The sequence below is a fragment of the Pithys albifrons genome, chromosome 6 (genome assembly GCF_047495875.1).
Source record: "Pithys albifrons albifrons isolate INPA30051 chromosome 6, PitAlb_v1, whole genome shotgun sequence".
Classification (NCBI taxonomy): Eukaryota; Metazoa; Chordata; class Aves; order Passeriformes; family Thamnophilidae; genus Pithys; species Pithys albifrons.
The window spans coordinates 38078444-38105435 of record NC_092463.1 but is presented as its reverse complement, the minus strand read 5'-3'; the positions used below and the strand labels follow the sequence as shown (position 1 = coordinate 38105435).

The 26992-nt window shown below is 38.4% G+C and overlaps 1 protein-coding gene across 3 annotated transcripts; it reads right to left on the bottom strand.

Moving 5' to 3' along the window:
• Positions 1-678: 678 nt before the first annotated feature.
• On the bottom strand, positions 679-26378 carry VPS39 (VPS39 subunit of HOPS complex). Of its 3 annotated transcripts, XM_071558343.1 has the most exons (26): positions 25844-25996; positions 24237-24302; positions 23376-23402; positions 22866-22930; positions 22100-22142; positions 21019-21113; positions 19790-19888; positions 19004-19096; positions 17357-17540; positions 16733-16853; positions 16245-16365; positions 15320-15449; positions 14061-14203; positions 13072-13215; positions 12358-12499; positions 12025-12111; positions 8822-8895; positions 8179-8277; positions 7819-7936; positions 7204-7332; positions 6628-6730; positions 5632-5677; positions 4882-5031; positions 4575-4709; positions 3906-3997; positions 679-2825 (listed from the first exon to the last, which is right to left on the bottom strand). In XM_071558343.1, the coding sequence occupies exons 1-26, from the start codon at positions 25914-25916 to the stop codon at positions 2750-2752; spliced, it is 2655 nt and encodes an 884-aa protein (XP_071414444.1). In that variant the 5' UTR covers positions 25917-25996; the 3' UTR covers positions 679-2749. The 3 variants fall into 3 exon arrangements, with proteins under 3 accessions (XP_071414444.1, XP_071414447.1, XP_071414446.1); XM_071558346.1 differs by lacking the exons at positions 23376-23402; positions 25844-25996 and adding an exon at positions 26353-26378 and having other exon boundaries at positions 24241-24302; XM_071558345.1 differs by lacking the exon at positions 23376-23402.
• Between the last annotated feature and the right edge of the window lie 614 nt (positions 26379-26992).

Sequence of the window (26992 nt, the reverse complement as noted above, 5' to 3'; positions counted from 1 at the left end):
AGAGGCTGTAGAGTCTCCCTCACTGGAGACATTCAGAATCATCTGGACACAATCCTGTACCCATGTGCTCTTGGACAACCCTGCTTGAGCAGGGAGATTGGACGAGATGACCCACCGAGGTCCCTTCCAACCCTACCCATTTTGTGATTCTGTGAACATGGAGACAAAAGACTTCCTCTGTGCCGATATCTCCCATTTCTGTAGAATGGAAAAACTGAAGATCTATATTCTACTTCCAACACTAGACAACTCTCTGACCTACAGTTCAAGCAACTGCAAACCTGTGAATCTAAACATTTCCTGATTTGGTCACACAGAGCTCAACATCCCTCTCCAGCCCAAAATAGCATATCGCTACTGAAAAAAAATTGTCAGTGTTCTCTAATTAATACCTATTTAATGGCATATGACTTTCAAAAACATTTTTCAGAGAGAATTCAAAAATGGGTTTAGCAGGATTTCGAGAATATTCACAAGCATATACAAACTTGTAGATTTAAAAACCTAAGTTGAGAATTGATGGACATGGCCACATTTGATTTACACATATTAAAGCCGGAATACTGAGAATCCCTGCACTGGGTCTGACTTCCAGGAGAAAGGGAGGTCTAATACATAAATAAAAAATAAAATCTACAGCAGCCCAGAGAAGCTTAACTGCACAATGACTGAAACACACACTGGTTCACAATATTTATTATAACCTATTGCTTTAGATAAACCTGCTGTATGGTTAGTAAACCCAAACCACATTATATGAACCAAGAAAACAAAAAAATTACACAGAAACCACATTTCTGTAAAAGGTATACAGTGGAGATGAACAGAGGCACAACCTTAGACCTGTAAGTAAGAGCACAACAAAGATCCTTACATGTGAGTACAGCTCTCCTGGCAACACATAATGATTAAATAAAAAACATACTAACAGTACTAAACATAAGATCAGTAAAATCAGAGTAGCATTGTTAAATCTGTATACAAAGAATACAGGGTCTTTTTAAATATCCTTCTTTCATCCTCAATTACCTGTAAACACAACTCTCCCAAACCATCTGTCCTCTACCTGAACTAGTATATAAAGACCCATAGAGAATGTGCAAATCCAGTATAAGTATTTTTAAGCTCTCTTCTTCAAATAGAAGAAATACAAGTTTAAAAAACATTAACACCACAGATTCCCTCTACCCAGCCTCTGCAGAAAGACATCCAAGTTCAGAAGTAGCAAAATACTGGACCAAGAAATCCGTAACAATTCATGAACATTATATGTGCAATAAATACAAACAGATGTGAAAGGGAATCTACTAATACTGGCAAAGGAAAGTGAATTAGAACTCTCGCCAGCCTACAGCACATCTGTTCCTAAAAGACATTCACATAATGGCTTAAGTAAACCTATAATGTTAACTGAGCTCCAACTACACCTTAGGTGGGCAGAATTTATTCATCAGCTTATTGGTTAAGAAGATGTGATATCTGGTAGCTACATGCCATGCTCTATCCTTTTTTATGATGACACATTTATAAGGATTGCTAGACCAGGATGTTTGGAGTCAAATAGCTACTACACTGGGTTATTTGCTACTGCTGCCTTTTCATTACCACTCCACAGATTCTTTCTGCCCCAAATATTTTAATATCCCTCATACCAACCTGCTATCAATTAATGTTTCTGAAAAAATAAGTTAAACAAAAATATTACAGCCTACAGCGAGTATGGTACAATCTAATTTTTGTGTTAAGACTTCTGGCCCAAGGTAATTTAGGAACTGTACCAGACTGAGCAGACCACAGTTCTAGACTATTTAAAATAAACAGATGTTGAAACAGCCTGGATTTTACTTCAATGCTGGAAAGTGAACCAGAGACTAAAGAATTTATATATGCAAATCTCAAGCATAGTCTAGAAGTTCAAGCAATAATTAGAGTTCATTCCTTCCAGAAATTGCCTTACAGAGTGTTCTTTGCATTTTGCTATGAGTGCAGATGTGAACTCTGAATTGTATTTGGGCTTCCACTAAAGCTAAGAGGGAACATATTCAGTGCAAACAACACACAAGTTAACTCAATTAACAGCTCTCCAACTAAAGCAAAAAGAAAAAGCTTACTAGTGGTATCTACTGTTTGTCTATCTCCTGTGAAACAACCTTTTTGCTGAAGGTCAGGCAATAACACTGAATATCAATAAAGAGTCCTTTGGCCAGCACTTAAACATTTCTGTCACTGAGATGAAAGTAAAATTATATTTTTAAGTCTAGAAATAGATACAGAAGCCTCCTGTATATCAAACACCTTGACAGCCATGCAACACTGATATAGCTGCACAGACTTTCAGGGCATTTTATTTTTTTGAATAAATATTTACATACAAGGCCAAATCCCATCGTTTTCACCCTAAGAATGTACGTTTTATTGTAAAACTTGATTTGTGGTGAACAACCAACAGTTGTCTAACAGTTCATTTGCAAGGCAGGACTGCATTACAAAACTCACTACAAAAATCAATTTCTATTCTCCATCTGAGTACTGAGAGGTTCAGTGTAGTTGCCAGCAGTATAACAACTTGGTTAAAGTCATTTCCTAGTAAATCAATATTGCCAGGTAGTTACAGTCAGTCCAGACACAAATGACTTCTACCCAGTGTAAGCAAACCTAGCAACAAGCCTCAGAATCTCAGACACATTAACTTCTTAAGCCATCAGTACTGAATTTCATATGAATGTTGGGATTATTGACCACGATAAGGTCAAGTGTCGAGTGTGTTGACTTCTTTGGAGCAGAAATAATGCACAACTATTGCATTAGGGTATCGAGCAAATGCACTGTAAAGAGAACAAAACATAAAAATCAGCTGTCAATACAGTTTTCCATATTCAAACAAGAATATCCAAGTTATAGAGAATCAGAAAGAGACACTTACATGAAATTGACACTTTTTTAAATTACAGCCTGAATATATTCTTGAGAAAATCAGCCAAAAGAATTATATTAATTTTGTAGGTGGACTTTTTTTTTTAATCTATTTTCATTTTTATAGGCACACTTTACTTCAAAGTCACTGGTAACCTGTTAAAGACTGGGGGAGATGCTTGTCTCTTCAAAATCTTGTTCAGTTTAAGAGCATTAGAAAAATTCTATAAAAAAACAATACTGCATGTGCACATGTAAATTCTGATGCTACATGCTGCACATTAAGAGCAAAAAATTTAATATGCATAGCAATATTTAGACCTTTGTTTACTAAGGTATTTTGGAAAAAGAACCTTTCCCTATCATTGTTAATGCTACTGATATCTCAAAAGGGTTCACATCAACAAGAGAAACAATGACCAAGTTAGTCATGTGGCATTCCACTCTAGTTCAAAGAGGGAAAAGTGCATGTAAAATTTGTATTCTATATTAACTCATAATTATCTGCAAGGAAGAAATGTTATTGGCATCCAGGTAATCAAATAAATTAGTTCTATTTTTAGACACCCTATGATAATTAGGCTACAAAATGTAAATCAGAGAACAAGTCCATCAGATATCGAAAACTACACATGTATCTTTAGTTTAAAATTCTTTATATCATTCTTCTTAATTCTAATTAAGAAGCAGTAGGCAGTGTTCTTAGAAATTTTTCCAAATTCAGTATGAGAAGGGATTTTATGCCTTCTAGAGTTGTAAAATAAGAACTCTCAGGAGTTTCTGACAAGATTTTACACTCCTTTGTTGAAAGCAGGACTAAACTCTTGCAGTAAATTCACTGACTAAAGCTTTGAGGTATTCCAAATCACCTTGTAATTGAGACACTCTCCAAATGGCTCCCTCATTGCTATATACACACATTCAAAGTTCTCCAATATTTTTAGTTTAAGTGTACAGATTCACATTTGATTCAGTTTACCAAGCTCTCTCACCTGTTACCTATTTTCTTTTTACAAACAGTGCACACTTTCTCCTCCGTAATAATGCACTTCACTTGCTGATGCAAGATCCGCTCCTCCTGGACCTAAAAGAAGGATAAAAAAATCCAACTTCCTCAAAGAGCAATGCCACACCACAGCTGCCTCCTAATCTGGTGAAACTGCAAACAGTCACGTTTAATTTTCACTATCCACACTACCAAGCTGTACAGCACAACAGTGGCAGGTCTGTAGAACAGAGTAGGTGGCATTGAACACCCAATAGCCATACTATATGAATTACAGGATTTTACTTTCAACTTAGTGCAAAGACTAAGGCATTCTAACCACTAAGAGATGTTAAGATGAAATATTGAACCGCTTCCTCTGGTTCACTTTACTTGAAAGAAATCCACTCCAAGCTGTCTGAGATGATATTGCAGGGCACAACACAGCACAGCGAGTCCAGAGACATTCTGCAAAAACACACACCTCCTCCAAACTTAAATGTACGTACACACCATCTCCTGCTGGGGGATGTTCAACCAACTTGGGTCACATCTAATTTCAGGTGCACTACAGCACCATCTAGAGGACACATACCCCTTAATAGGAAGTGTTAATTTAAATATTGCACACGTTTTAAAAGACCATTCCAACAAATGATAGGTGGTGGGTGCTTACCCTCAGAAACTCTGCATGGAGAAGATTCTTGAGTACTTGATTAAATCTTTTCTTCTGAGCATTTTCTTCAAGGACTTTCTCTAAGAAGACGCGAATCTCACTAATCTGTGTATTTGCTGGCAGTAGGTTTATTGCCTGGAACAAAAGCATACTCCAGTTAGGAAACATTAAAAAGGAATAGAGACCAAAATAAAATAGAAATTGACACATTTAGCTTGACACTTACAATCCATTCATTTGCCTACTCCAGTACCTTCTGTAATCTGCTGCCAACAGTACAAACTGAGTACTTACAGGTCTGACTTACCTTAGTGGTATCCAGTTTGCTGTGATGTAGTTCCAAAACCTGCAGAGCAGCCTGCAGATTCGCTTGAGGCTTCAGCACTTCCATCTTGATTGGTCCCAGACAATGAACACTAGGTGGGGAGAGATACATCCGGAGCAGCGACAGATAGACCTGTTACACACGAGGAAAGTTCTGAAACCATTGCATGTATCCATAACTGACAGTGCCAGCAGAACTCAGTAATGGCACTACTAAGTTGTACCAATGCATTCCAAAATTCTGAAGCGCTCATTTAAGCAGCTCTTACCTTAAAACTACATAACCTGTAAAGTACCAATGATATTCAAAGCCTTGCAAGACTTGCATTCTGAAGGTTTTCTATAAAAGTTGTTTTAATAATACCTCCCTTATTTATCTTTCAGAACTCCATTAACAGCATTTAGAAACCAATACTTCACTGCTTTTTAACCCTGTCTTTTCTGCAGATCTATATGGAATACACACAGAGTAATTTAATTTGTCTTTTGAATTCCACCATAACTCCAGTGCTACAGTAACATTCTCAACAAAAAATAAATAAAAAAAAACAACAACCAAAAATCCTCAATCAATCATCTAGTAATTCCCAAATTCCAAGAGCTTATACACAGGTTGCCTACACAAACCCTGAAAAACTCCATGCAGAGTCAAAACTTTCCAGTCCTGAATAAGGTATGAATAGCCTGCTACATGCTCACTGCACAGGAAGATTGCAAAGATAAAAGTACTTACATCTTTATTGCCATCTTTGTTTCTGTCATAATGTTTATGGCAGTAGCTAGAACAGAGAAGAGTCAAGTAAAATACAAAGACCGTTTTAGAACGCAGAGAAACAGTTCACAGAATTAACATTTAAATGCTTTGACTACTGAAGTCATTCAAGTTAAATAATCATACAACCAATTTTGATGAACTAGTCAAATTGCACAACAAAATTATGCTATTTACTTTGCATTACAATGCTGAGAGAAGGAAGGGTTTGTGCAAGTCTCCCACTACCAATCAACTTTAAAAGCTTTAATGCAGAAGCCAAGTTTAATTGGCTGTGTAAGAAAAAGGAGAGAAAAGGTATCTCCAATTAACACATCAGAGCATAAAAACATATGCACACATCTTTCTAGATAGTGTATCTGAATCACAAACCTAAGCTGTTCATTAGTGTGCACTGTATACTAGGGCTGAACGCCCTCTAACAGGCATTTGCTGAAAACGAGCTTGAAAAGAAGCTACATTGAACAGACCCCAGTGTTCAGATACACCTGCCAGCACTGGTTAATTCTATCCTTACCTGGCTACCTCTGCTTCACTCAGGAGGTTCCCTGGCACAAAACATCTAGAAGAAAGCTTCATCTTTACTAGAGAATTCTGCTAACTGAAAGAGCCTAATCTAGAACATGGGCTAGTGAACCTCTCTCCAAAGAGAAAGGAGGCAAAACAACATACAGAAGTTCACAGGCTAAGGACAGGTGGAAACAAGTAACTCATTGATGATGGTCATATTGCTCTGAAGTGCAATGACAGAAGAGCATGGAAAGATAAACCTCAAGGGGACAGCATCAGCATCTGTACATGAACACACACACAGAAAAGCCTAAAAGTCAAGAAAACATGGAAAGCCAGAAGATCTGAAGACTTAAGAGTGTTCACGTTCCACATATCTACATTTAACTACACATCCTATGCACAGGGCATTGAGCAAACACTTTAAAAAAATTAAGAAATCCTTACTTTTCAGCCATGTTGGTGTCCTTCAAAATATGAACATAAATAAAAAGAGCTTGCTCATGCTTCCCCATACGACCCAAGAGCAGGGCACGTTCTTCTAGGAGACCTAGTGACAGCATGAAGGATTAAGTGAATGAGAAATGACAAATTACGCTCAGTTAGTGACCAGACTAACAGAAGGAATTATTAATCTGTTCTCAGGCTACAATTAAATTACATTGAGACTGAGATTGTAAATCTACACTTAACAATAGTCTCAGAAACCTTTTATGAACTCTTAACCAACCTTAATAACATTCAGATCTGTTGAACAATTCAGGCTCATCAAAAAGTTAAGGCTAAATATTTGAGTGATAGCAGATGCCACAAGGTCTTAGGTCAACAGTTGCACGAATCCTGCAGAGACTGGAAAAGCCAATTGTGCCAGCAAAAACAGCAGCTATACGCAACCAGTGGCCTACAGCTACAGATACAGTCATCTGTCTGTTTCTAGTTACCATGATTCCACAATAAGTGAGGAGGTTTTGCTGTACAATGCAATAAGCTAGGGTTTAGCCAACCTATGGAAACTGAACTTACCATCAAAGGGGAAGTCACTAATTAGTCGACTAGGTTCATAGCAACTAGACTTCTCCAGAAAAAGCAGAAGCTTTTTACGGTAATCCCCCAAGTCTCCTCCTTCTTCCCCAGCAGGCACTGGAGTTCTATCTATATGGAAGAAAACTACGTAAGCTAAATTGTTACTATTATTTTACTACACTAGCACACAGAAGAAGACAAACAAACAAGTCATTATGAAGAGGAACTAAATGTTGATAGAATTGTGACATGGGTTAGGACCCCACAGTACCTGCCAAATTACTTCAGCTCCTTAAACACATCAAGTGGCTGGATAAAACAATACTCAGATTTCAAAACACCTTCCCCTGCCCTTAATGCGCAGAAGTCAGGAAGCAGTAGCTGCCATTCCACTTAATTATTAACACATTGTTACTTGGTCCCTTACAATCCCTTGGGAGGCAATAAACTAGACTGCCCTACAAACGCACAATTCTTATTGCTCCAGTTCATTCGTCACTTAGGCTATCTTATTCTGGATATGAACAGGGAAGGCTTACAACAATATGGTTCATGAAAGGCTCCCCTGTGCTGTCCCCTACCCCTGGTCTTCCCACCAGAAAAGGCTAAACATACCTGCAGGGAAAGAACAGAGATATTCTTTCATTAACCCCTGCACTTTCTCGCAGTACAACTGGATCAGACAGTTGTGAAAGTCCGCACCAGTTTCTTCCCAGACGTGAATGATGTGTTCCTGTAAATACACGTTAAGGTTATGTTACAGACACTTCCTCTGGGAAGTAATTCATCATAAGCAAGCAAGATCCCTGCTTGCCTTCACCAAGCCTGACTTCAGGATTTCATGGAGTTTTCCACAACTTAGGGCAAAGTCATTATTCTGTGAAACAGCATCAGACTCCAACTCCTGCAGAACTGAAGTATCACATTTAACATTTTGTACTGAATGTAATGCATTAATAGAGACTAAATTCTTACCAGATACGGAATAGTCAAGCTTTTAAAATTTTCTATCAAGAAACTGAGCACTTTGTCTCGTGGCAAAGCTTCCACTTCAGGGAGGTCTTCTGTAAATATCTGTTAAACAAAATTTTATTCACAGAAAGATGTATTTTCTCTGAGGCACTGAAGTCCAGCATAGCATCACATGTGTCCAAAAAGTAAGCACAAGAAGTATAAAAATAAATCTGAGCAGTTTATTCAGGCATCGAGAAGTTATTTTGCATCTGAAAAGATTAACATCCCCACTTCTGCCTTAGTGAACATTCTTCTCTTATAGAGCCTAACATCTCCCACATACAGAGCGTCAATTTCATATCAAAGAGAAAATAAGTAAGGCAAACCAATATCTGGCATTTAAATAATCAGGCTCTCATTCAAGAAGTGGGACAACAATAACATCAAATGTTGTAGGGTATTCCAAAAATGGAAAAGCCTAAGAAAAAGTGCAATTGCCCTGCTCTGTCTACTGCTAACATTACCACAGTACTGAACATAGAAAATGCAAATTATATATTTAACTGGATTTAGCATTAATACGCAGCTTGTTACACTGTTATCCCAATTCCATATACTGCACTAAGAATCTCACCAACAAGGAGCCTGTTTCAACTACACTTACCTTCAGTCCATCTTCAGGAAAATCTCTGAGCACCCAGACAGAGTAGGAAAACACCAAGTGCAAGTTTTCTGTGCCTGGAATATAAAAAGCAGCACTGCTCAAAGTTAAAATCCTAAACATCTATCTAGTAACAACACAAGCAGATGCCTTCAGAGCCAACAAAGCTTAATTTACATGAAGAATCCAATTTGTTTTATTTCCTGCACAAACAAATTGTGTGTTCCAGGTTAAAGTCACAATTTCATTACCTCACACGCAATTTCAAACACAAACAAAAATTAACTCAAATGCTAAGTGCCACCAAATATAAACAGTTCAGCTCAAAACCAAGATTGGTTGCCTTCATCACACTCCAAGTCTTCCCTCACAACTTTTTTTTATTAGTGTAGAGGAAGCACTGCACTCTTCACTTATGTAACTTTCTTCAGTTATTTTTCAGCCTGTCAGTCTCTAATGACTTCTACAGCAAATGGTGAAATACGAAACTTCATAACAAGTAGTAAAGCATCATAGTACTTAAATAACTAGCATAGAAATTAAATAACAGCTTATAGCTTCTCAGCATTTAAGAAAATGCAGGACCTGCCCCTTTAGAAAAAATACTTTTGTTTGGACCATTTGGTTCACAAAACTAATAAAACACACTAGGAAAACATGACTCTCCCTTCATTCTTCTGATTAGAATAACTGAGGCAATTAACTGCCTGAAATGTGCAACAAGACACCTATACAGGAAACAGAAACTTAAATCAACCCTATAAAAAAGTGGCCATTGTTTGCTTTTCTTCATCCCACAATTCTTAAAACAAGCAGCACCCTCACAGTAGCAGCATTAAAAAAAAACCAAACCCAGATGATAAGTACTAAAACGTCAAACAATTGAAATAGCCCAAAAGAGCCAATTTAACAGAAACAAGAATGACTTGGTAAATGGCAATAAAGTTGTGGGTCTGAATTTTGTTGAATTTCAATTAACTTTCCAAATTTACAGGGTATGGTAATAGGTATGCCAGCCTCACTGAGAAAATTTTAACAAAGGACAGGGCAAGTTATGGAAGTAAGTTCTGATGTAGAACAAGAGACAGAGAGTCTAAATCCTTATAAAAAAGTGTCAGATTAAATAGAATATCTCATTGCCAAAGCACTGATCAAGATGCCTTTGTTGAAATCCCAAGCAAATCAAACATGAAGTTACAACCTACTCCAAACATTCAAGATGTCAGGAGAGAAGGAACTCACTAAATTAACTACCAAAGATTATTGATCAGAATACTAAAGGCCAACATCACATTGCACCACAAAACAGAACAACTGGCTCCCTCAGCACGCAACACTCAGCTGCATGGGGATGCACACAGACGGTCATGGGCAGAGATCTTTTGTGCTTCCAGAAATAAAGCAGACACCGAATTTCTAAACTTTCTCAGCAAAAAATCCTTAATTTAAATATGAGCTGCAGCAAGAAGAAGTTTTGCATAACATTATTTTAAAAGATAAAGAATGGTGTAATACAGAAAACTATCTACCATCCAATCAAACACATCATTCTCCTATGCACTGATAAAGCATATTTTTGATGGCAAATCACACAATTAACAATTAATATTTGCTTTGATGCAATGAAAACCCACAGCCACAGGCCTGGAGGAATTTTCAACAACTACATGAGAGCTAGTTAAGAGTATTTCATTAAATGCCCAAAAATCTATAGAAAATATTCAACTGAAGAAGAGTTTGTGTTTCACTGAGAAAGTAAGTGAATAAAAAAATAAAAATAAATCCTGCATAATTAAAATAACAAAAAAAAATTATTTCTTAGATTAGGAGATCTTAACTACAGAAGCCTCATCAAAGGGGTGGGCAAAAAGAAAAATCTGCTTTTGTCATCTTAAAGGATTCCCCAAAATAACACTCATTGATTAATCAAGGCAGAATGAGCAGTGCAGCTAAAATAACCACGCATATAGTGTTACATTTCTGCTTTTTCCTTGGGGGGAAATATCTGCAAGTCACACTAGTTAAAACATTCCCTTTTTCAGGAAGGGTTAACTTTCTAGGTTGTTTCTATTGTATTTCATTACTCTGAAGTAAACATAGTCAAACACCCTATATCAGTTTTAAAGAGCTGAGCAAGAAGAATACAGAAAACACAATTTTCAGGAGGTCCTGAAACAGAGAGGCTCCAGAAGTCTAAAAAAAACATAGCAAGTTGCCAAGATTTAAAAAAAAAATTACAGGCAACTAGTGTAATTACAGGTCTTAACCTTCACCAATCTCAGGTAAAACAAATGAACAGCTAACCTAAGTCCATTGAGATGAATTTATCAAGATGACAGAATTATTTTTTAAGTAAGATTAGAAGTTTCTTTTGTAAAGCTGTGCTGAATAGAACAACTAACATTTCTCTAAGATGAGTGACATTACCAAAGGACACCAATGAGTAAGAAATGTAAGAGAGACATGGCACAAATCAGAAAGGTCTCAATGTCATTGTTAAGTATATATTATCACTGAATAAACATATTGCTAATTGAAGCCAGGAGTTTTTAAAAGCAATTATAGAAAAAAACCATCAAACTTGGGCAACAGTAAAAGACTAAGAGATAAACCCACTATCAAAGCAGCAGTGTGATACTTTTGAATAGTTTTGCATTTAGAAATAATATTGGATGGGAGGAAATATTCTCAAAAGTAGCTAATACAAAAAAGGGCTCAAGAGTTCACAATGAATAGTCAACCAAACAAGTTTCTACCATCATGCCTGAACAACAACTACAACTGTTATTATCTAGATCTACCTCAACACAGGAAACTAAAACTTAATATAGGATTTTTCATCTCATGAAAGACAATACCAAGACCAGCAACTAGAAGTTAAGACTTTCAGGTGGAAAGCCCAGCCGTAAGTTAAACTTTCCTTTGGTCAATGATGATAAATTATCACTGTAAGAAAGTTCAAAAGACTATGGCCCACTTTCTCCCAATGGAAATTTTAGTCAGAAATAAGGAATGTTTTCCAGTAAGATACTCAAGTTTCAACAAAACACCCATGAGTTAGTACTTGAAGTTTGCATTATCCAAGAAACCAAACAAGATGACAAGAACATCCTTTAGCTTGATAGCCTCTAGAAAGTTGCCTAACAGAAGAATAATCACTAAGCCCAAACAGGAGTAACAAAAATACTGCTCTCCTTCACACTTACCCAAATGCTGCAGATACTGCACTGTCCGCTCATGACCCTTCAAAGGCGAGTTGGCTTTCTTTGACTGATCCACCAGTACCTGTAATGCTTTCAGAACATAGTCCCAACTTGAAACACAAAAAAGTGCATTTTTCCTGTTCTGCTACTGAAGACAAAACGAAGTTTTGCATTAAACATACCGACCAAACTGTAAAAGGAACAAAGACTGATTTAATCACAAGATGGTGATTTAACTGTCTTCTCAGAACACTGCCTGCTCACTGAAGACAAGGAAAAACTCAATATAAGGAATACATACTTCTATTCCTTCTCCTCTCCCAACCACGTACTCACCTTTCTCATGTAGACCTTTCTTCTCATACAGTATTATCAGCTCACTATATTTGTGTGCCTTCTTTAGTACATGCTCGCTCTCCTCAATATGGCAGTGATTGTTCTCCAGACGTAGCAATGGTGCCACCAGTGCTACATTTGTCTGCAAGCAAAAAGGGAGCACTTTAACACACTTCATTGAAGTACACCTTCTAAGCATATAGTACAAAACATTAGTTAGAAACAGCAGCCCAGAGGGAAGGAAGCCTTATCATAGTGTTTAAGAAACTAAGAAATCACAGTTTAACATCTTGGAGTAAGGCCCATGTTTGTTTCCATAATTTCTGGAACAGAAAGAAAACTATCAAAGCTATTCCACTTCAAGAACAGCTTTGAAAAACATTGTAACAGCAAAGCTCATACCCTTCTGTCTTTAATGGTACAAGGCCACAGAAGCATCATTAGAACTTCAAGGCACACAGGCATGACCATGACCTTTTCACAGACCTATGTGGCAGCCAGAAACAGAGACATCTGCTTATTTCATGAAACTGCTTTCCAACCAGTGAGCAAACTCGCCAGCCTCAAGTTTTATACATCATTTTTAGATCAAAGATACACAGTTGTGTGAGAATTTATGAAACAGCTCCTTATCGTCCTTAAATGTATCAGTCTGAAATTCCAGTCTGAGCTCATGTGGCAAAGAAAAAGCCACTAGGTCAGAAAGAAACTCACATGCAGGTAACATTTTAACAGGGTGGTATCAATGATTTGTAGCAGCTTCTTTTTGGATTTGATGGTGGGTGTTCCTTCCATGAGTGGTGAGGTACTGGATTGATGGTCAGAATCATTTAGCTTCTTCACTAGCTGACTTCTTTTCTGCAGGACATCAAACGAGATTTTTAAAAGGAAAAGGCCATGGATTTCCACATCTCACCTCAGCAAATGAACTCACCAACTAAAAAGACTTAATTAAGCCAATTTAATAACTTGATTTATTGAATTGTTTCCAAAGTAATTTTTATTATTATTAACTATTCAACACATGCAACTACATTCAGGTGTATGCATCTGTTTTGCAAATCTATAGTTCTGCAAAATGTTCAGAGTCTTGAGAAAATAGTCAGAAGGAAATTCTGTTATCCTGAGTAGAGACATTTTTGAGAACTCAGGCAAAATTTAATACATTTGTGAAACAACTTTGATTTGGAACTCCTAGGCACAAAAACTATTCTCGTTCAGACACAAGCTTTCTTTTAGTCTAGTAAGGATGGCAACCAAGCAATTCAGGTTCCAGTTATGACAAAATAAAGAAGATAGGAAATTACAGTGCCCATTTTCTCCTGTTCCACATTTTAATGCATACTCTTGGAAAGAGTGCCCTCCACAATAGTCACCAAACAAAAACAAATGATCAAGAGCTCAAATCCCCTTCAGAAGAATACTAGTAATAAAATACTGGACTCATATTCAGATCTGATCCGTAAGAAAATTTTTTCCAGTCACATAGGAGGTTTTGCACATAACTGTGGGTTATCTCACGTGTTTCATTTCCCCTGCTTACTCAGGAGCTGCTGCCACAGTTTCCAACCATGAAGACATCCCACTAAGGCTAGGATGACAGAGCTGGAGTAGCTGCACTGCTTTCTACACATCAAAACTAACCAACAAAGCATGCTAAAACTGAATAACCCTGCTCTAAAAACAGGTAGAGAAGCACTCACTTGAGTTAGGTAGTCTATCAGAGCTAAATGTGCCTTCTCCAGCTCTGCCCCAGAGAGCCCTGGCAGGGGGTTGGGATACTGTAGCTGTTTCCTGTAATCTGTGGGCAGGAGGTCAGGATACAGACCCATCACATGAGTGGGATCTAAGCAAAAAATAACTAGTATTAGTAACCATTCATAATATTTTGCAAACTCTTAAGAGTAAGCTTAGCTTTCTAAACAAAGTGGTTGGTAGTCAGCTTGTATACCCTCGAGGTTCTAGATAACAGAAAAGAAGCTAAAACAAGGCAAAAGAAGCAAGCGAAAAACTGTTTCAAAGTCCCAGCACAAGAAGTTCCAACTAGTGCACTTGGCACACCCAGAGGACAATCCATTATTATAATCATCTTACTGCTTGTCTTGTAGAATCCTATCATTAAGCACTCTGACAGTAAGACAGGACTTGCAGGAAGAAGCAGTGTTCTAAGAGGAGATTTACTGTGCTTTAGAAACAAGACCTGAATAGCACCATCTGTAACTAACGAACATCCGTGTTCAAGCAAATTCAAGATTACTATCCTCGAACTTAAATTCAAAGTATTTTGAGTTGTCAGTGCTTTTTTTCATTGTAGCTTTCCACAATAAGTATGATGTGTCATCAGAACTAGTTCTAGGTTTAAATGCACAAGAGATGTCCTGTCACCAATAAAAAGAATCTTAGTCTCAAGACTATTCTGTGGTAGAGTTCAGTCTGCAAGTGTTCTTTCAATAGACCTAGTAAAAATCAGAGGAGTAGCATCAGAAACTATTTTGACTTTCAAAAGCACAGAAAAGTTTCCTGTTTTCAGCAGATTGGTTAAACCCAGGGTTAAGGGTCCTCAGATTGGTCTGAGTTAAAATAATTGTGCAAATCTAAAGATGTTCCTTATTTTTCATTCCAAGCCACTTTTAGCAGCTGCTGAAGCACTCAGCTTGAAGGGTCTGTGTACATGCTATGCATGCTGTAAAATAGCCTAGAATACAAACATATTCTGCACACAGGGCAAACTCTTGATTTCACTTAACTTACTTAGTGTAGTTGATTAAGTATCATTACCAGTTTCATCAAAAAACTACACAGTTGCCCAGGGTATTTGCTGTTCACAGGGGACTGGTCTGCACAAGACATTTCTGTTTCAATATAAAATAAAACAGAACAACAAAAAAACCCCACACAACAGCCCATGAGCTTCATTTCATTCCTTCTAACCTCAGTACCTCATAGCTGACCCAGCATTTACCTGTACCAAGCTTGGCAAAAACTTGCATGGATTCATCAAAGCGCTTCTGGCAGAAAAGGTTGAAGGCAAAGAGGTTCTTTATGTGGTGAATTTGTTGTCGCTTCTCACTATCTGAATCATCTTTCATTTCCTACAAACATACAAATTAACAAACATTAAAAGCTCTTGGGCCTCAAATAGGAGAAGAAAACACTCTAAAAAATAACAGGAGCATTATACTTTGGAGAGAATAAAAAGAAAAAAGATAATCTTCCAAAGTGAACATCTTGGATGGCACCTGTCAGATACTATGCTTACTATGTCACTGAGATAGTCAAAGTTAGCTTTCAAACATTCCAGGTTATCTATTTACTTGCTCTGTCACAGCAACTGTCTCTTCATTCATTTGCCTTTTCAAAATTTTTTCAAGTTGGCAATGCAAAATGCAATTAACTGATTTTAATGTAATTCCAGGGAAGTTTACAGAAACAAAAAAATCCTAAAGCAGTAAGAGCAATATAATTAAATGTACTGCAACAGCATCTCTAAAAAGCTACTTTTTTTCAGGAGTAATATTACAAAAAAACAAAAAGTCAAGTGACAAAACACACAACTCCAAACAACTGTTTACAAGCAGTGTGAAGACTGAAGTCTGACTTCAAAATCTAAAAGAACATAACCAATTAAACAGCTAAGAGACAATGTTTGACACACAAGATGATATTTCAAAATCTAAGCCACAACAGATCAATATGGAATAATGGCACCACAAAACTAGAACAAGTCAAAAGGCTAGAGGTTATCAGTTTGCGCAAAGTGGACAGTTGGGAGGCTCCACTCTGACTGATTGATTAGTGGACTTGCTATAGTCAAGCAGATGACAAACATCCTTTTGTTTACTTTTGCACAATTGCATCGGCTGCAAACTCAGTTTTTGAGTACTTACTGCCAACTGCAAGGCCAACTCAAACTGTTTGTCCTGCAGAAGCTGCTGGATCTGTGTGGCTATTGACACTGGAATGAGCCGCCAAACAAAGTGATTGCTTGCCACATATATAATATTTGTTCTGTAAACAAGACAAAAGTAGTCAGTTACTAAATTCCAGTGCGGAGAAAGAAGCAATACCCTATCTAAAAAACACAACCCTGGTTAATACATGGATCAAGCTGATACAAGAGCAATTTGAGCATTATTGCAAAGAAGAAAGGAGAAGAATATACATCCAGTGATCACAAATTCCCAACGACACTCAACTCTATAATTTCCTATTCAAGATATGGCCTCCACCAAACTCTTTATGAAAATCCCAACAGACTGTTTCAAAGCTAATTCTTAAGCTGAGAGACAGAAAAGATGCTCTTCTCCCAGTTCTTCAGAGTACTACCATACACCCAGACAGCCTGGCAACAGTTAGAACCAGTTATATTCAATACCCTCCAGAGGTGATGAAGCGTGGTCTCTGCAGCTCAATGCTCTGTACCAGCAGCCGGGGTTCAAAAGTGCGGATCTCCACATACCTTGGCAGAACAGCAATGATGTAGGGAGGTTGGTGTTCTATTAATGAAACAAGCAAAAAATTTAAGTTCATTGCACTCAAGTATTACTTGAAACAAGCCATAACAAAGTAAAGCTTCTTTTCAAATTTTTTCCCCTTGAAATGTGCCCTTTTTTCTATTTAAAACAAAATTCAATGCCCAACACTGACAGAAATTTGCTAATAGACTACTACCAGGCTTTTTGTTCATCCTTCAATACAAGGAAATTCTGAGGCATAGGTGACCAGAAGAACTACAATGCTTTAAAACACTACCTTCCGTGCCCCTTTATAAGCAATATGCCAATTTTATGAGCAGAAAGGCACATAGACTGCAAGCAAAGAAGGCTAAGAAGCAAAAATAAATACATGAAATCTTCTCCAGAGTACAACTTCAAACACTGTAAAAACTGTCACACTCCAAATCCAGCTAGTTTCAAAATACTGGAAACAGTGATTTTATCACATAAAAGAGTAAAGAATTAAAAAAACAAACAAAAAAAAACAACCTGCTACTTCTCACCCATAGCTATAGGAATATCTGTCCAATTCAAGGCACATTTCTGAGTACAGACCCCTTCTTCATTAAGTACAACTGTGAGATCATCTTGGCCAACGGCAACTTTTCCATCTGCTACAGGAGCTACCAATGGTTCCAGCTGCTTCCCTGTTGGAAACAGTTCTTTGATGGATCCTTTTCCATCCACCTAGGGTAATAAAGAAGATAAAACTCTGGGTTTTTTAAAGTAAGCTTTATTTCAAAGCTGCACAATACTAAAGCCAAAAACCCCTAGAGGGATTTACATTCCAGACTAATCTTAACTAAAATGACAAGTGCAGTTTTAAAGAGAAGCAATAACATTTTCTGCATATCATAATTTATCTTGCTTATTCATAATTGGGGAATAAAGAATTAATACTTTTGCATCTGAAATGATACATTCCTGTTACTACGACAGTAGCCGAGCACATCATTCATACAGGTTTATAAACTGCATAACACAGTAGCAACATCAGCTGAAGTGTCCAAACACTTAACTTAGGCCACAATTTCAACACTTTCGTTATGGCATGAATGAGTATTGACACATAAAAAAATGAAACTGAAAACCTATCAACGTGCCTGATGTTTTGCCCTTGCCCTAGTCACCCATTTTGTGGCCACATGCTGTCCTGAGAACTGAGCCTGAACAAAAAATTGCTATTTTATAGGCTGATAAAACAACTCACTGCCACCAAAACAGAGAATCCTTCTCCTTCAACTCCAGATACACATTCTTACTGCTTCCCTTCCATTACAGCTCAAACATTTTACAAATCAACAGCTAGCCAGCAGAAAGCAACACCATAAAAACACATATACTTTTTCTGCCTATTTACTGAAATGAAGCCATTCAAGGATGAGTCAGTCAAGCACCAGAACTAACCCCAAGTAGATACTTGGACAGCTAGCTCCCATCCTGGTTGCTTGAGCAGCTGCACAACTACTCATATAACTAGAATGGAAGGAATAAACAGCTAGGAAAGCACTGCAGAAAAGCATCCCTTCTTTTGTGAGCAGCATGTCTTAAGTGACTGTAAAAATTATGTGCAGTTTTCCTGCTGATTACAGATCAGTGCTGCCAACCATGTACAAACATATGTGTGGTGCATCTCATCTTCATCTTATTTTCCTGTAACATCTGCAGAAACCGAGTATAAAGGCAGAAAACAAAATCAGCTACAGCTGTAAATGAAGTATAAGTGGAAATCAAACTGAAACTACAGTTCAACAAGAGAATCAAAACAAAAAACTAGTTAAGCTTCACAGTATGCCAGGTAAGACATTCCTTGTCTTTTTTCTCCTTTAGAGCTATCTCCTTTCTTAATATATTAAATAAAATGCAAACTGAGTTTACACAGACTGCTGCCAAACCATAAGGTATCTTTTCCAATGCCTTTTTTCTGCAGCAGCTGCAAACACTGGTTCCAATAGCAACAAACAGAAGATCATTTCCTGACATAACATCAGCTTAAAAGGTCAGACTTAGGAGTGCCTTTCCCATACCAGGAGTACCAGATTCTGTGTTTCATAAATCTGTTGGCTAAATCCCTGAGCACAGAAGCAGCCTCCATAGTGTCTACCACTATTCAGGTCTTCTTAAAACACTGTTACACACCCCAATCTCACCCGTATCAGGTAATAGTCCCTCTTGAAGCCTACACAGATGGAGTTTTCACACCAGGCCATAGACTTTGGTACATCAGGCACACTGAAGTCTCCCTGAGGAAAACAGGGAAAATAGGTTAAACTGGCTATTACGAGAGAAAAGCAGAAGTCAAATCTGGCAATGCAGAGCGTAACAGACTACACTGTTGTTGACACCATATTCCCCACCACACATGCCTGATGTCTACTGGTCAAGGAATGGCAATATTCAACTAAAAGGCTAGATTCAGACATAGTCAAGAGGTGTGCTCTGAGTTAGCTGATAATTTCCTAAAAGGGCAAGTAGGTGAAAAAGCCTTGACTTCAATTAGTTATTTTTATCATTCCAGTATTCATAACTGCTATTCTCTAAACTTCTTGTCAGTACCTTCTGGCTTAATGACATATCTTGAAAACTTTGAGTAGAAGTGCACTCACTTCCTTAACGTTATTGTTAGGTATACATTCACATATGCTGTATGCTAATATGCTTCACTGACTGACAAGATACTACAATGTTAAATGTTAAAATATAGGACACAGTCCTTAATCTAATTCATGAAACTGTATTAGGGACATTAAGTGTGATTTCAACCACGTATTTTCACTTTTACTTGCTGCTTTGTTGTTAGAACTCTGCAGAATCAACCAGAGTCAATGCTCTGAAAGTCAGCAGTGCCTCTGAGTAACAGGGACTGCGTATCAAGCACCAAAGAGCAACTACACTTCTGTTGAGGCATACCAGACTACATAAACAGCACAACTCACCTGAAGTTCATGGAACTCTCTGTCCTTCCAAAAATAAAGCTGTAGCTTCTTGCGTACTGCCACACACATTCTCAGCACCTCTTCCCCTGTATCTGATTGCTGTGAAAATACACAGCCTTAACTCACTAGCAGTCAAACTAGGAGGCAAGTAAGATAATACAAGGCCAAAAGAATCCTCAGCTTGAAGCAAAGCTGTCAGCTGAAGAGCAGCTTTGTTCAACCCTGTCAGAAGAGCATTCCCTAAAAAATGGAAGCAGAGGTGGGGGGAGACAGATACTTAAAAATGAAAAAGAGCACCAAAGGCATACACACACAAACAGAAGGTAAGTAGAGAGCTATCAGTCCAGCCCTGAAACTAGAGTAAACAGCTGGAATTCTGTGCAGTATAGGAAAGGTAAGGAAATGGAACAACGCAAACAATGTGTTATACTAACAGATAACAATACTAGTAACTTCCAATATTCTAACCTATTGCAAAAGTTTCTTGACAGGAAATACTAGGAAGGTTAAGGTCCTGTACACACAAACAGCAAGCCACTTTGCAGTGAACAGATGTAAAGGTGCTTTGAAAGACATCAAATGTAGAAAACCCCAAGTGCTTTCCAGAAAATACTTAACACTAAACTCCCATGGGGCAAAGATAAAAAACATGATGAAGAGCACTAAAGCATCTCTTCTGGTTATGAATAAGGTTTCTGAATGACGTGGGTACGACAAGAAAATCACTTGGATAAAAATGAGTCACGTAATAAACCACAGCATATGAACAGGAACTGCTATACCTTGTGGAACCATTTTACAGATTGAGTCTACCACAACTGCCCTGGGACTCCTTGGGCCAAGAAACAGAAACAAGAATGTAACAAAAACAGTGATGGGAGTTGCCTGGAGAAGGGAAACACTACGAACTAGAACACTGGCAATTCTAGGAGAAGAAATGGCTTTTATATTGAAGGGGACTTCTCAAAAAAAGAAGACATCAAAGTTAAGTTTTGTATCAAAAGCTGCAATCACAGCTGGCACAGAAAAATACCTTAAGAAGCAGAGAAGGAAAATGAAGGCAACTACATTAAAAATTGTTGCCTTAAGCAAATGCAGTAGGTACTAATAGTACCCAAGCAATTTGCATGTAACACAAAATTAACACAGCTAATCTATACAGCAACATGAAAGAGTTATCCTTATTACAAACTGTAAGGACATCTATGCCACTGCATTCCTCCCCTTACCTGGAGATCACAAGTGAAAAGAGATGCACCTTTTGCCTTGGAAACTGTGGTGATTTGTTGAAACGTCAGCAGGTCATGGACATAAATGTTATTTTCTGTTTTAAACAAAATTCCAATTACTATTCAATATTTAATATATGTAGAAGTCATTGCTAATTCAAGTAAGTTATCACATTTTATGTTTATATAAAAAGAAGAACTTGTGAAACTAAGAACTCTAAGAAAGGAAAAGACTTGTTTCCCCAAAAGCTGAAAAGTGCTAAAGAACATTTAAATACAGTAAATGCAGAAAAGACTAACACCAGCATTGGTAAAATTACATGCAGGGATTGAGACCAAGTGCTAACTAAGCAGGAAAAAATGGGATTGGAAGGGTCAGCAAGCAGGTCAGAGCAGAGCAAGCTCAAGATGGAAGATTGTATAGACAAAGAGCATTTTGAACCAGCTCCGGAAATTAGTGGAAAGTGAACAGCTGCAAACGGAGGGTAACACAGTGAAGTTTTTGTACGCACGAGGATGCAAGCAGCAGAAATCTACACATGCTGGAGTTGGAAGAGCCGGGACTGGGAGATCATAAAGAAGGGAGTGGCAACATAGGCAAAAAAAAACACAGGAAGATCATAAGGTCAAAGGAAGACAGCCAGAGCCAAGCAAACTTCGATCTTCCACAGGATGGTAAAAAAATCACCATCTGCATATAAACTGAATTTGGCGTAACACGTTAACAGTAAGTTTGACATATCAAACCAATTTGGACAGAAGTTTTAGCCCCTAACATACCGTCCACACATACATGTGTATATACAAATGCCAATACAAACTATATCTACACACACTTCAGAAAACACACTTCTTCACTTCTAACCACAAAACAGCATTATTGCTTTGTTCTCCAAGCTGGCTTACGACAAACAAAGCTGTTTATCAGTCTATGCTGCTTAATGCTTCCTCTGCAAAATGAAAAGTCCAAATGCTACACAATGACTTCTCAACAATGAGACTGCTATGCAGGTGTGTGGAAAGAGTGCCACACTCAGACAAGTAACTGCATCAAGAAGAGCTGATTAAATATTAAACTTACCTAACAGACTGACCAAAATTTTAAATTGAGAAACAACATGAATCTGAAAGGGAGAACGCTGTTAGTGACTCCATCCATAAACTAAACATCTAAACATCTTAGATAATCTCCAAATAATGAAAACAGCAAGGCAGTTATCCATGCACCACCTTTCTTTGGCTACTGGAACATTTTTCACTTACACTCACTTTTTAAAAGCTAGAACAGCACTGTAAACAAAGCTATAATAATTGGCACGTTACTACTACAAAAATATTCTAAAGGATATGCAGCCTCTATTGCCAAGAGGCTGCACAATCTTTGAGGTGTTTTCCCAAGAATCAATATACTCAATAAGCACAAGTTCTCAAAAAAAATAAAACGGCAGGAAGACTGGCAGTTACTATACTTCTACATTTCAAATAAGTGGAATTACACTCACATTCCTGTAGTATCTCATATGAGAGTAATAATATCTTACAGTCTGTTTGTGTATTACCATCATATTTACAAATATTCTCAGCTAGAGTAGCTGAAGGCTTACTGCTAACAGAAGCCAAAAAACTTCAAGTTTCAATTCTTCCTTTTCTGCCTTAGCAAGCAAACCAAGCTTATTCTGTTATGGGAACAGTAGGCAAAAACACCTGTCTGTTTCACCTCTAGAAGAACTATAGTTCTGGGGAATTCTTTCGTTAAGCTTATAAGAGATTGCACATGTACATTTCATGTTCATTTATTGGCTGAAAACACTGGAAAACTGTCCCCACATCAAGATGGTATTTCCTACCTGCTGAATCTTCTTTGAGAAGTTCTTGTTGGATTTCTCTAGTGTCACTTCAAACCTGTTGCAACCTAGCAGAAAGGTTTGAGAAAGTATGTAAACTGAAGTTGCCCTCACTCATGACTGCATATATACTACACTAAGCAGATTACAAACAATTATGACAGCAAACCTAACACTGGAAGAATGACACTTTTAACATACCTGTGCTACCTTTTTCTTAATAGCTAAATGCATCAGAATGTCCTTTACACAGTCAGGTGAGAATGTAAATTACACTTCTTGTACCCATATGAGGACTTCATCAATAGTTACACTTTTGCCTCAGTGGAATTTTAGATTACAAGAATTATATTGAAGTAATTTGAAATCCAACAATATAAAGATACCCGTAAAGTCTTTATCCACCAAATACCAGCAATTTAAATTGCTAGGGAGTACAATCACTGCAAAACAGACACAGAAAAAACACTACAGCAAAAGGGTTTAAAAGGAGTTTTAGGGAGAAAGACTTACAGACAGTTTCTGATGACATAACCTCTCCTGGCATTGATGCAAAAAAGGGGAAGAAATTTATCACATGAGATAAGACACTAGCAACTCAAGACTAGCATGTTCTGACTGGAATAGACAGACTACAAGTTTCAGAAAAAGCAAATTGAATTCAGTCTGTAGAATCCACGTAGCTACATATGAACACCTTTCCAAGAGTTGACAACTTCAAAACATACATTTATTTTTTACTTTCCTGTCCTATGCTACACAATATTACCGTGTTCAATAACATCAGTTTCTACATAATGGCAGATAATGTGAAATACAAATCTCTTCACTGAAAATCAATTTTAACTAGATTGAAAATAGAATAGTTCTACTTGTGGCATCTATAGAATAGACTATGAACACTTATGACTGTCGAAGAGGCAGAAAGAGGAGTATATACATGACAGAACTCATTAGGAGGGATCCCTCTTCCCCATCCATGATGTTCATGGACCCATTGATTATATATGCTCTTTCACTAACCCAGTCCTTCATTAAAAGACAATGTCAAACCTCTGCTTACTGGCACATTGCACTGCTTTTGCACATATTTGTACAATTGCATTCATAAAAATTACAATAGTTTCCTATAAACTCAAACACATAGAAACCTGATAGAAAATACACTTTAAAACAGAACTTGCTGTCTTTCCAGTACATCTGAAAAATTATATGCACACTTTCACCAAATCACACACAAATATTGATTTAAACTCTATGAAGGAAAAAATCAGTAATTAAACACACTTGTGCCAACATCACTACAGTCTCTTAAAGGGCAAGAAATAAAAATAATAAAATCAACTTCTCGTGTCATTCTTAAAATCAACTCACCTACATCTTTCTTGATCCTGTAAAGCAGAAGATGCCCTTGTTTGGTACCAACAAGGAGCCATTCCTCTACAAAACAGGGGAGAAAAAAAGAGTCTAATTAGTTCAACAAATACTGCCTTTCCCAGCTGTGCTGGTTTTGGCTTTTGTAGAGCTAATTTTCTTCACAGTGCCTAATACAGGGCTATGTTACATTTATCAGAATATTTGGGAACTTGTTTTGAATGCCAAAGGGGACTTTCTGCAGTGACAACTCATCTCCTACCATCTCTCTAGTGGAAGTAGCTTTAATTCTCAGAGGAGGATAGCCAAAGATCAACCAGTAAAACAGAAGAAACAGCCTAGACATCACATTCTACTTTGTTTATACAAAGGTAAAGAAGCAAACCACTGCATTTTCTGTGCAGTCAGAGACAATAAACTTTTCTCCATACATTATTATCGCTGAGAGGAACTGAGAGTGCTGAATAGTGGGAAGTACTGTCAGAAAGAAAAACAAGGAGTTCCATGTGGATTTGATTGTTGCTCTTATTAATAGGCAGGTTTTTAGAAGAACTCTCTGGAAGAGTCAGCTATGTTTGCAAGGACAGTAGCAGCTTTGCTTAGGTGACATTTGGATTGCTTGGACAACCAAGAATCATTCCAGATTTACAAAAACAGAACCTTAGGGCAGAGTTTCAACCTCTTCCTCTTTACCACACAAAAGGCATAGAATCTCTATAGGGTCATGAAATATGACTGAATTTCTTCCTCACTGAATATCATATAGGAAAGCAGCATACATAAATACTTGTTTCTACATCTAATACTACCTCATTATTAAATATGCTTGCATTTGAATAAAATCTTGTTTCCTGCAAGACCCTTCTTCCACTAGTTGGTACAAAAGTTGTAGAGACAGAATTATTGTCTTTTTACATAACCACACTACCATAAGCCTGTAAGTTTAGGCTTTTCCTCAACTTCAGCAAAATAAATGCTTTCAAAGAGATAAAAGCTGCAATGCAAGAATGAACTATCTTCACATCCCCTCCAGTACGTAACTCCAGCATAAACAATCCATGTATAAATGGGGCACTATAACTCAGGATATAACTTTATCTTTAAAACAGACTAACGGGGTCACAATTCCATCATGTTTCAAGTTTTTTTTAATTACCGATTTTGTGTGATAGTAGTATATCTGACTGCACCTGTGTAAAGCTTTAATAAGCCTCATCATTACGACAGCTGGTGGGGCCACCCGACCACAATCCTGACTATCAAATATGCTCAAAAATATCACCTACAGTTATATACCACTAACACATGTAAAGAGATTCCTAACCTAAGACAACAATGTACCACCGGCACTCCTAGATAAATTTAAGTCAAAACACAGGGCATGCTTTTTCAGTAAAACCTAGGCGGGCCATGTTGCCGCGCCGGGGATGGCTGAGCCCGCCGGGCATAGCCGGGAGCGGGGCGGGGAATGGAATGCTGCCGCCGGGGGCAGCGGCCGGGCAGGGCCTCCCCCGGCCCGGTACAGGGCATGGCACGGCCCCTCCAGAGCAGCCGCCGGGACAGAAGAGCAGAGCGGCCCGGACGGCGGCGCGGTCCCTCCGGCTCACCCCAGGCCGCCAGGCAGTCGATCTGCAGCGGCAGCTTCTCCAGGATGGGCACATGCTCGAAGGCGTCGTGCATGGCGGCGGCTGCCCCGGGCCTGCGGCCGCAGCGCCCGATCCCGACACGACAGCTCCAACCCCACCGCTCCCGTCGGGGTTTTGTCCCGCCCCGCCGGAAGCGCCCCCGCCCCGCAGGCCCCGCCCCTTCCGGGCCCGCCCCCGGCCCCGAGGCTGTCACGGCTCTGCCGCATGTGACCTCTCACTCAGTCGCTCCTTCGGAGCTCTCAGCGGGAGGGTGTTGTCACCCTAATAAAGAGCTGGTCAACAAATCACCCTCTGCACTGTTTTCAGATTTCTGCATGGTATGCGCATGCTACAATTGCAATAGTACCACAGCTGCTTCTCACGAAGGCAGTCCCATGGTGTAAAGGAGAGCACCCCGAATTCCGAATCCCAAGATCCTGAGTTCGAGTCTCGGGGGGGGGGGGGGGGTCCGTCCCCAGGCAGTTAAATACCTCCCTGCCATCCGATCTCGGATGCTCAGCAAGGTCAGCCCCGGTTAGTAGCGGCTGCTGCGACAGTCTTAAGGACTTCACTGTCACCGTCCAAGCTCGCTCGGCTGTGGCAGATGGACCTTAGGACTTAAACGGTGGGGCCAGTTCCGCACACGCTGAGCCTCACCTAAAAAATCCACTGCGCAGGCTAGAAGGGCACACCCACGTGGGGAGAGCCCTGCCCAAATCTGCATTTGCGGTTTGGCCATACGTATACATACTTCTCACAAATAAATCTCTACAGAACTAAACAGACACAAGAACTCTTAATTTTAAAAGACTCCTGCCAGACATTTATTTTTTCTGGAACAGCTTGTTGAAGATATTTGAAGTCAGCAGTCAAATTTCCAAAAGAAAATTCAGCTTCTCCACATCATTCGTGTTAATAAAAACTCCTGCAGATCTCAGATCTAAGAGTAGATCTTTTCTCCATCCAGCTCAGCAAGTCTTCCAGAATAGCCTGCACAGTTTAAAATTAAAATGCCCTTTTGAAAGAATGGGTATAAATTAGCATTGTCTTCCCAGTCTACATAATTAAAGTAACAACCTGTAGGATTTCTGGTTTCTGGCATTCTAGCAACCTGGCTTGCTGATGAAGCGT

Coding starts and splice junctions, on each gene's coding strand:
- VPS39 (XM_071558343.1), bottom strand. CDS start 25,916: ATGCACGACGCCTTCGAGCATGTGCCCATCCTGGAGAAGCTGCCGCTG. Junction 16,366..16,732: donor CGCTTCATCACCTCTGGAGG/GTATTGAATATA, acceptor TCTTGTTTACAG/AACAAATATTATATATGTGG. Junction 5,678..6,627: donor GACACCAACATGGCTGAAAA/GTAAGGATTTCT, acceptor TCTCTGTTCTAG/CTACTGCCATAAACATTATG.